Raw genomic sequence first — 11,213 nt, forward strand, 5'->3', positions numbered from 1 at the left:
TCTGCAGATGGCACGGCGGATTGTGTTTAACGACAGCGGTTTAGTTGGCATCTGCAGATGGAGCGGCGGATTGTGTTTACCGACAGTGGTTTAGTTGGCATCTGCAGATGGCGCGGCGGATTGTGTTTACCGACAGTGGTTTAGTTGGCATCTGCAGATGGAGCGGCGGATTGTGTTTACTGACAGTGGTTTAGTTGGCATCTGCAGATGTAGCGGCGGATTGTGTTTAACGACAGCGGTTTAGTTGGCATCTCCAGATGGCACGGCGGATTGTGTTTACCGACAGTGGTTTAGTTGGCATCTGCAGATGGCGCGGCGGATTGTGTTTACCGACAGTGGTTTAGTTGGCATCTGCAGATGGCGCGGCGGATTGTGTTTACCGACAGTGGTTTAGTTGGCATCTGCAGATGGAGCGGCGGATTGTGTTTACTGACAGTGGTTTAGTTGGCATCTGCAGATGTAGCGGCGGATTGTGTTTACCGACAGCGGTTTAGTTGGCATCTGCAGATGGCACGGCGGATTGTGTTTAACGACAGTGGTTTAGTTGGCATCTGCAGATGGCACGGCGGATTGTGTTTAATGACAGCGGTTTAGTTGGCATCTGCAGATGGAGCGGCGGATTGTGTTTACCGATAGTGGTTTAGTTGGCATCTGCAGATGGCGCGGCGGATTGTGTTTACCGACAGTGGCTTAGTTGGCATCTGCAGATGGCACGGCGGATTGTGTTTACCGATAGTGGTTTAGTTGGCATCTGCAGATGGCACGGCGGATTGTGTTTACCGATAGTGGTTTAGTTGGCATCTGCAGATGGCGCGGCGGATTGTGTTTACCGATAGTGGTTTAGTTGGCATCTGCAGATGGCGCGGCGGATTGTGTTTACCGACAGTGGCTTAGTTGGCATCTGCAGATGGCACGGCGGATTGTGTTTAATGACAGCGGTTTAGTTGGCATCTGCAGATGGCACGGCGGATTGTGTTTACAGACAGTGATTTAGTTGGCATCTGCAGATGGCACGGCGGATTGTGTTTAATGACAGTGGTTTAGTTGGCATCTGCAGATGGCACGGCGGATTGTGTTTACAGACAGTGATTTAGTTGGCATCTGCAGATGGCACGGCGGATTGTGTTTACCGATAGTGGTTTAGTTGGCATCTGCAGATGGCGCGGCGGATTGTGTTTACCGATAGTGGTTTAGTTGGCATCTGCAGATGGCGCGGCGGATTGTGTTTAACGACAGTGGTTTAGTTGGCATCTGCAGATGGCACGGCGGATTGTGTTTACTGACAGTGGTTTAGTTGGCATCTGCAGATGGCACGGCGGATTGTGTTTAATGACAGCGGTTTAGTTGGCATCTGCAGATGGAGCGGCGGATTGTGTTTACCGATAGTGGTTTAGTTGGCATCTGCAGATGGCGCGGCGGATTGTGTTTACCGACAGTGGTTTAGTTGGCATCTGCAGATGGCACGGCGGATTGTGTTTACCGACAGTGGTTTAGTTGGCATCTGCAGATGGCACGGCGGATTGTGTTTACCGATAGTGGTTTAGTTGGCATCTGCAGATGGCGCGGCGGATTGTGTTTACCGACAGCGGTTTCTGGAAGTATTCCTGGGCCCATTTAGTGATGTCATTGTGGCAGGGGGGGCGTGGTTCAGCGGAGTCTGAAGCGGGAGAGAGAGGGAGGAGACGCGCGGTGTCTGAGTGGATTAGACGCAAATATTAAACACCTGTCTCTTGTTTCAGTTATTGGCGTGGAGAGAGTATTTAACGCCAGGAGAAACATGAGCCTGCGAGAGAGAGAAGGACTACTGGCTGTTTCCCCACTCCTGGATGTCTGTTTGATGGAGTGAAAGTCTGACGATTAAGTTGATTGTTTTGTGCCTGTTTGCACGCTGTTTTTGTGACTTTATTATTTTGGTGTCAATAAAACAGCCAGTAGTCACCTGCCGACCCTGTCCTCTTTCCTCCTTACCTACGAACATTGTTACACTGGTGCCGAAACCCGGGAGGAAAGATGGACACCGCGCGTCTCCTCCCTCTCTCTCCCGCTGCAGACTCCGCTGAACCACGCCCCCCCTGCCACAGTCATTGACACAATCAGTGTCGTCTGAGGGCCTGAAGACCACGGGCATCCAATAAAGGTCTTTGGCCTTGTCCCTTACGCAGATTTCTCCAGTCTCTCTGAATCTTTTGATGATGTTATGCACTGAAGATGAGATTTCCAAAGCCTTTGCAACGTTGAGGAACTTTGTTTTTAAAGTATTCCACAATCTTTTTACGCACTCTTTCACAACTCTGCCCATCTTTACTTCTGAGAGACTCTGCCTCTCTAAGTCATCCCTTTTATAGCTAATCATGTTACAGACCTGATATCAATTAACTTAATTAGTTGCTAGATGTTCTCCCAGCTGAATCTTTTCAACATTTCCTGCTTTTTCAGCCCCGTGCCAACTTTTTTGAGACCTGTAGCAGGCATTAAATTTGAAATTAGCTCATTAACTTTTAAATGTCTCCCTTTAAACATTTGTTATGTTATCTATGTTCTATTGTGAATAAAATATTGGCTCATGTGATTTGAAAGTCTTTTAGTTTTACTTTCATTCAAATTTAAAAAACATCCCAACTTTTCCAGAATTGGGGTTGTAGTTACAGTTACGCTGCTGTGATGCCTTTCGTGCCACCTTTTCCCAAAGAATGTGCTTGTAAAAGAAAAATGTTCCTCCTGCAAGATAGCATACATTAAATCTTTCCCTTGACCTTCTGTCCTAATCTCGTGTGACCATAAAAGCACATTTACCTCAGTGGGAACCTGCTTAATTCTGTTCTCTTAGGGGAAATTGCATGTGCATGTGAGAGTTAAATCACAGGATAACATGGATTTAGGACTTTGAGTTTTTGTCAGTTTGAAAAATGTTGTTTGTGAAATGGCAGATGAATGTCTTGATGGTAGCTGGGTGAGAATGTCTTCACAAATCAGTGAATTTATGAGGAATCATCCACTAAAGTAAAGCATAGAAGAAATGTCGACCGAATGCTGATCTATTTCTCTGCTCTTGCAGGGCGATCCTGGGCCCGAGGGACCCCGTGGGTTTCCTGGCATTGTGGGACCTCAGGTAACAGCCCGTCAGTTACGGCTCAAGCAGTGTGATCTGTAACCTCATTGGCTGGACACTGAAGATCTTGTTCTCTCATTGGCAGGGCCTCGGCGGAGGGGTGGGGCCGCCGGGAATGAAAGGTGATAAGGTGATTTAAATATTTCTATTATTGCAGCGAACATGTGTACTTATAAGGTTAATTCCTTTGAAGTTATATGCATGATCTTTGTGATGCGTCATACACTGCAAAAAGTGATTTTCTTCTTCAGTATTTTTGTCTTGTCCGGTGCAAATACTGTATCTAAACATTCATAAATCAAGATGCATTTACTGGAGAAGCAAAATGACTGAAGATATTACGTCGTGTTTACTGAACAATTAATCGAAATCAAATAAAAAAAAGTCATTATTGTGTTAAATGAGAAAAGCATCAAATAGACATGACAAAAAGTATAAGATATAAGATGTAATTTTATCTCAGTGGTACTAAAACAACACTGTCTGGAATCTAGATAAAGACTCAAATATGAGGTAGATTTTCATTTAAGTCACATGTTTTCATCATGATATCATTCCTGGACTTTTCATCACTGCACTATTATTCTAACAAGTGGAAAAAGGTGTGCAAACTCTTGACTGATGTATATAGTATGTATATTAGATCCAGTACAGGCATGTTGTGTTCTGTTCCATATATGTTTAACATCGGCGGTGTATTTTGAGTGTCGTCTGTTTTCTATAATCTGTGATGCTGTATGATCTAGGGTGAACCTGGATTGAGGGGTGAACCAGGAGAAAATGGTTATCAGGGCGATAAGGTGAGTGTGAAGAGAGTCATAACAATATGTTTTCAACTATAAACAGGGTTTACATGGTCATGAAATTGAAAAATCGACCACCACCACAATGTCTACTGATGGTCTTATCGAAGACATTTAAACACTAAAAAGTTTTGAAAATCAAGTAATCATTAACGTCTGGTGAAGTAATGAGAATTCACTGGTCTAAAAGTATGGGAATATTTTCTCTGTCCATGGATTTGGTGTTTGATGCAGACAGCGAGGAGACTTTGTGTTTTGTTTGTGTTGCTCTTCCAGGGAATGGCTGGTAACCCTGGCCCACCAGGACCACGTGGAAAACCAGGACCGATTGTAAGATCACCTGCGTTCTTACTCTTGGTTAAACACAAATGAAGCTCTGTGACATTCTGTTGAGTGCCATTGCAAGAGAGTGAACTAAACTGCAAATAAATCAAGTTTTTCCTCAGTGTTCCTTCTGTGTTGTTTTCCAGCACAAATATCTAAACATTCTTAAATCAAGATATATTTACTGGAGAAGCAAAATGACTGAAGATATTAAGTCTTGTTTTCTGAAAACATTATCAAAATTAAAATGTAAATATGCCTTTTAAAAAAAATTAAACATTGTCTGTATGTACGGCCCAATACAAGATATCGGCCCCCAAAGATCCAACTTAGACCGGCTATAACTCCAGAGCCAGAAACACAGGGCTCTTCTGTACGAGGGGACCAACAAGACATTGAGGTTTCTTCAAGGATTTTGTGAGATAAAGCCGATCAAAGTATCATCGAGAGCTCTGTGGCTCAAGGCCGGTGACAGTTGGATGTGGCCGAACTCATCCAGGGTTTGAAGCTCCGGGTCCCCCTCTAACTGAGATATAAGCGGGAATCCCCTGTGAGCCACGCTGCGTGGGAATGTTTGAGTGTATTGCTTTGTTCTAAGCAACAGGGCGTCCTGAGACTCGAGATTCGCAAGGCAGGAAGGGGGAAGTGACACTGGGTGCAACTAAAAAAGGTCCCGTTGTCCAGGCGGGGTCCGGTCAGCTTACCTCTTGCTTACCTCCTGAACTGACATTTTCTTTAGCACTCTATTCAGCACAAATGCCACCCTGCAGCCAATTTTATTGGTTAAGGAAAGGGTGTAGGGTAAGGTCAGGAGTTAGTACTGGTTGTAGCATTGTGTATAGCGGGAAGCCTTGTCATAAATGATGGAAAATTTCATCAATGTTGGGAAGCGTTGTCATAAATGATGGAAAATTTCATCAATGTTGGGAAGCGTTGTCATAAATGATGGAAAATTCCATCAATGTTGGGAAGCATTGTCATAAATTATGGAAAATTCCGTCAATGATGAAGAAGCGTCGTCTAATAAATGATGGAAAATTCCATCAATTTTGGGAAGCATTGTCATAAATTATGGAAAATTCCGTCAATGATGAAGAAGCGTTGTCATAAATGATGGAATATTCCGTCAATGGCGGGAAGCGTTGTCATAAATGATGGAAAATTCCGTCAATGGCAGAGAAGCCTTGTCAGAAATTATGGAAAATTTCATCAATGTTGGGAAGCGTTGTCATAAATGATGGAAAATTCCATCAATGTTGGGAAGCTCTGTAATAAATGATGGAAAATTTCATCAATGTTGGGAAGCATTGTCATAAATTATGGAAAATTCCGTCAATGATGAAGAAGCGTTGTCATAAATTATGGAAAATTCCGTCAATGGCAGAGAAGCCTTGTCAGAAATTATGGAAAATTTCATCAATGTTGGGAAGCGTTGTCATAAATGATGGAAAATTCCATCAATGTTGGGAAGCTCTGTAATAAATGATGGAAAATTTCATCAATGTTGGGAAGCATTGTCATAAATTATGGAAAATTCCGTCAATGATGAAGAAGCGTCGTCTAATAAATGATGGAAAATTCCATCAATTTTGGGAAGCATTGTCATAAATTATGGAAAATTCCGTCAATGATGAAGAAGCGTCGTCTAATAAATGATGGAAAATTCCATCAATTTTGGGAAGCTTTGTCATAAATGATGGAAAATTCCATCAATGGCAGAGAAGCGTTGTCATAAATGATGGAAAATTCCATCAATTTTGGGAAGCGTTGTCATAAATGATGGAAAATTCCATCAATTTTGGGAAGCTTTGTCATAAATGATGGAAAATTCCATCAATGGCGGGAAGCGTTGTCATAAATGATGGAAAATTCCACCAATGGCGGTAAGCGTTGTCATAAATGACGGAAAATTCCATCAATGTTGGGAAGCGTCATAATTGATGGAAAATTCCATCAATGTTGGGAAACGTTGTCATAAATTATGAAAAATTCCGTCAATGATGAAGAAGCGTCGTCTAATAAATGATGGAAAATTACATCAATGGCAAAGAAGCGTAGTCATAACTGATGGAAAATTCCATCAATGTTGGGAAGCGTTGTCATAATTGATGGAAAATTCCGTCAATGATGAAGAAGCGTCGTCTAATAAATGATGGAAAATTACATCAATGGCAAAGAAGCGTAGTCATAACTGATGGAAAATTCCATCAATGTTGGGAAGCGTTGTCATAATTGATGGAAAATTCCATCAATGTTGGGAAACGTTGTCATAAATTATGAAAAATTCCGTCAATGATGAAGAAGCGTCGTCTAATAAATGATGGAAAATTACATCAATGGCAAAGAAGCGTAGTCATAAATGATGGAAAATTCCGTCAATGGCAGAGAAGCCTTGTCAGAAATTATGGAAAATTTCATCAATGTTGGGAAGCGTTGTCATAAATGATGGAAAATTCCATCAATGTTGGGAAGCTCTGTAATAAATGATGGAAAATTTCATCAATGTTGGGAAGCATTGTCATAAATTATGGAAAATTCCGTCAATGATGAAGAAGCGTTGTCATAAATTATGGAAAATTCCGTCAATGGCAGAGAAGCCTTGTCAGAAATTATGGAAAATTTCATCAATGTTGGGAAGCGTTGTCATAAATGATGGAAAATTCCATCAATGTTGGGAAGCTCTGTAATAAATGATGGAAAATTTCATCAATGTTGGGAAGCATTGTCATAAATTATGGAAAATTCCGTCAATGATGAAGAAGCGTCGTCTAATAAATGATGGAAAATTCCATCAATTTTGGGAAGCATTGTCATAAATTATGGAAAATTCCGTCAATGATGAAGAAGCGTCGTCTAATAAATGATGGAAAATTCCATCAATTTTGGGAAGCTTTGTCATAAATGATGGAAAATTCCATCAATGGCAGAGAAGCGTTGTCATAAATGATGGAAAATTCCATCAATTTTGGGAAGCGTTGTCATAAATGATGGAAAATTCCATCAATTTTGGGAAGCTTTGTCATAAATGATGGAAAATTCCATCAATGGCGGGAAGCGTTGTCATAAATGATGGAAAATTCCATCAATGGCGGTAAGCGTTGTCATAAATGACGGAAAATTCCATCAATGTTGGGAAGCGTCATAATTGATGGAAAATTCCATCAATGTTGGGAAGCGTTGTCATAATTGATGGAAAATTCCGTCAATGATGAAGAAGCGTCGTCTAATAAATGATGGAAAATTACATCAATGGCAAAGAAGCGTAGTCATAACTGATGGAAAATTCCATCAATGTTGGGAAGCGTTGTCATAATTGATGGAAAATTCCATCAATGTTGGGAAACGTTGTCATAAATTATGAAAAATTCCGTCAATGATGAAGAAGCGTCGTCTAATAAATGATGGAAAATTACATCAATGGCGAAGAAGCGTAGTCATAACTGATGGAAAATTCTGTCAATGGTGGGAAGCGTTGCTTCATAAATTACAGAAAACTACGTCAATGGTGGTGAAAGAGTTAAGTTTTTTTTTTATCCCACTGGCAGATATTTTTTCTTAATTTAAGTGTAAACTCACTTAATTTTGATGATTTTTTTTCAGTAAAGTTTAAAGACAAGTAATTTCACTTCTCCAGTTAATGTATCTTGATTTAAGAATGTTTAGATATTTGTACTGGAAATCAGACAAACATACTGAGGAAGAACATCATTTTGTGATGTATTTGTGTGATATTTATAGTTTATGTTCTCTCTCTGAAAGGGGAAAACGGGTGAACCGGGACCTCAAGGGCCTCCGGGGCCTCCAGGACCTGAGGTGAGAACCATCACTCGGGAAACCTGTCGGAATTGTTTGAAGGTTTGACTTTAATTGCCGGAACGAGTAATAAACAAACGTCCAGTTTGAATTTGACATATTTTATTTTCAAAACGTCTCGGGTTGCGAGTGTAACCCCTTTTCCCTGAGTAAGGGAACGAGACGCTACGTCCAATGACGCAATGGGTTCCCATTGCGTCATTGGATGTAGCGTCGATGTTCCCACGAAAGGGAACCCAGAATTTCACTTGATGTTCCTCATTATTTCGGGTTCATTCTGTGATCAAACTTTCACATTGTTCTGCAATATAGAAATGAAAATCAATCACAAATTCAACTGGCAAAAGACAAAGGTACAAGACTGTGAACTTAACGACTTTAGTGAGGGAAAGAACTACAATCCCATGAAGCATTGTGAATGACATAATCAAATTAAAAACAGGTTAGGTTAGGTTTAAAGTTGTTGATTATATCATTAGAAACAATATATTTTTAGTTCATTGCAAAATATGAAGATGTAAATACAAATATTTAGGTATTTTGACAGCATAGCGAAACTGGATTACATCATTCACAGTGCTTCATGTGAGTGGGCGGAGCTAAAGAGCTCAACTCTGATTGGTGGAATTTGCATCATGGGTAATGTAGTTTTTCTCTACAAATTCAGCTGTTAAACATGATTATTTTAAAAATAAGTTGAAATAATGCGAACGGATGGCTTCAACTAAACCACAAACCATCCATTAACAACCTCTGAGCTCACAGTAAGGCTATCTTTAACGATTTATTAAGTTGTTATTCAAAATCAATTTTCCTATAGAGAAAACAAATTTTTACAATACCACAGCTAGCCTCAATGGCAGTTGCCTGTGTTTTACCCACTTAAAAGTCAGTAACTGAGCAAGAATGTTGGTTTGGTTGTGTGTAATAATCTAATCGTGTTTGAAGGGCTTCGGTGCATGTGGCCATCAGATGCCTACAGTCAAAACCTTCGTAGTTTAATACAACAGAACATTAATCACATTAGAGCTGTTTATAATCTTCAATAAATAGCCTGAATTGTGTCTTTTTGGGAAGGCATGTCTACTTCCTTGTTATATGTGTTAGCTTTTGTTTGGTGGAGACGATTTATCTCTTTTTAATACAAAACATGTTTGTGGTAAACGCAGAAGCATGTGTGCGGCAAATGGATGAAATTTAAGTAGCGCAAGAGTTTAGCGTCTCACATGCTAATTTGATATTGGCTAGGAGACTAGTAAGTTGCCCTCTTGCGGCACTTCTGTATTATTTTTTATATACATTTTTAATATTTCATTTTTGAGGGGAAAAAAACATTTTTGAAAGGAAAATGCTGTTTGTTTGAAATCATCAGCGGGATCAAAATTGATTATTTACTTTTGATAATGCACATTCCTGGAATAATTGTGTACAAATCATAATCAGGTTGACCAATATTGGAGAAATATTGAAACTTTAATAATAAATAATGGTAATAATAATACTTATTATTATCATTATTATTATTGATATTTTATTTGTCATCATTTAAATGTAAAATATTATTTTTCAAAATGTTATTAATAATGTAAAATAATAATAATTATTATTATTATTGCTAGACAATTTTAGATATTTAATATCTTGCTGTATTTGGTGGGAAATAAAATGTTTTTAGCAAAACATTAGATGCACAAATAAATAATAATAATAATAATAATTATTATTATTATATTAAATTATTATTATTGTATGTTTTATTTGACTATTTAATTAATATTTTATTATATTATTATTATATCAAATAATTATCTAATTTAAAAATGTAATTAATAAATATAATAATCCTTTAATTAAGTCATGATTTAATTATAAAATAGTATTTATTTTCAAAATATTATTAATAGTGTATAATTATTTTTGATAATACAACTAATTATGATTTAATGTTAAATTAATATTTTTAATAATTTCAATTGTTTAATAAATAATAATTATTATTATTATACATTTTATGTATTTCTTGAATTATTTTTGTATTTTTTCATATAACAGTATTAAATGGATGTTGTGAGAGCAAAACATCAGAGCCGCAGCATTCCTCTCAAACCCAAGCGCTCGAATGTGAGCTGCTGAATCTCCTGTAGTAAACTAGTGAATGGTAAATTATACTGTCAAATAAATGCTGGACTTTGCTTTGGATGGGATTCGGGTCTCCAGCTTCCCCTGTCGCCATTACCATGACAACCTCTGACTGCCATGGAGAGCATTTCTGTTGAATAACATGACAGCATTGTCAGTAAACCATTTAATGAACTCTTTCAGATAAGTAGACTACAGAAAATACTAGTTATGATTGTAAACCAGGACATTGGTAGTAAACCCTGCCTGACCCTAATTTATAGCAAGTGGGTGTGGGCTGATGACAGGTGGGCGGAGCTGAAATGACAGAGACAGGGCAGCTGTTTATCATCTATGAGGTGAACAAAAGGTGAAGCTCATAATGCATTTTAATGTGTTTATGCCCATGTTTTTAGGGTTTCCCAGGAGACATTGGTGCACCAGGACCGAACGGCCCCCCGGGACCAAAGGTAGAGAAAACTTTCTGTGGAAATCTTGATGTTTGTTCTACCAAAACATAGATATCTGTTTGCCCAGATGCCTGTTTGATCCAAAAGGTGGGCATCAATCTTGTGCTGCCTTCTATTGAACCTCGCTTTAAAGTGTAGTTTCTCATGATGTCGCTCACTAGAGTTCATTTGTTACTCTTGCCCAGTATGTATCTGAGTCCTTGAATGAGAGACATCTGTGTATGTGTGTGTTTAGGGTGTTCAAGGAGCCCGGGGACCCCAGGGACCACCAGGGCCAAAAGGAACAGAGGTAAAGTGTTCATCTCATATCTCATTCCTATCTGTCCGTCTGTTCATCTGTCTGTCTGTTTGTTTGTTTGTTTGTTTGTCCGTCTGTCCGTCCATCCATCCATCCATCCATCCATCCATCCATCCATCCATCCATCCATCCATCCATCTGTCTGTCTTTTCGTTCTTTCATCCGTCTATCTATCTATCTATCTATCTATCTATCTATCTATCTATCTATCTATCTATCTATCTATCTATCTATCTATCTATCTATCTATCTATCTATCTATCTATCTATCTATCTAT

At 39.0% G+C, this 11,213-nt stretch overlaps 1 protein-coding gene across 1 annotated transcript in view; it reads left to right on the forward strand.

Moving 5' to 3' along the window:
- LOC137008828 (collagen alpha-1(XXIV) chain-like) overlaps positions 1–11,213 on the forward strand; it is a 98,150-nt gene that overhangs the window by 46,556 nt on the left and 40,381 nt on the right. Inside the window, exons 15-21 of the mRNA XM_067370545.1 lie at positions 3,056–3,109; positions 3,195–3,239; positions 3,856–3,909; positions 4,189–4,242; positions 7,996–8,049; positions 10,584–10,637; positions 10,873–10,926. Of these exons, the coding sequence (XP_067226646.1) occupies positions 3,056–3,109; positions 3,195–3,239; positions 3,856–3,909; positions 4,189–4,242; positions 7,996–8,049; positions 10,584–10,637; positions 10,873–10,926 (369 nt within the window). The remainder of the gene's footprint in view (positions 1–3,055; positions 3,110–3,194; positions 3,240–3,855; positions 3,910–4,188; positions 4,243–7,995; positions 8,050–10,583; positions 10,638–10,872; positions 10,927–11,213) is intronic.

Source organism: Chanodichthys erythropterus, chromosome 20, assembly GCF_024489055.1.
Source record: "Chanodichthys erythropterus isolate Z2021 chromosome 20, ASM2448905v1, whole genome shotgun sequence".
NCBI lineage: Eukaryota > Metazoa > Chordata > Actinopteri > Cypriniformes > Xenocyprididae > Chanodichthys > Chanodichthys erythropterus.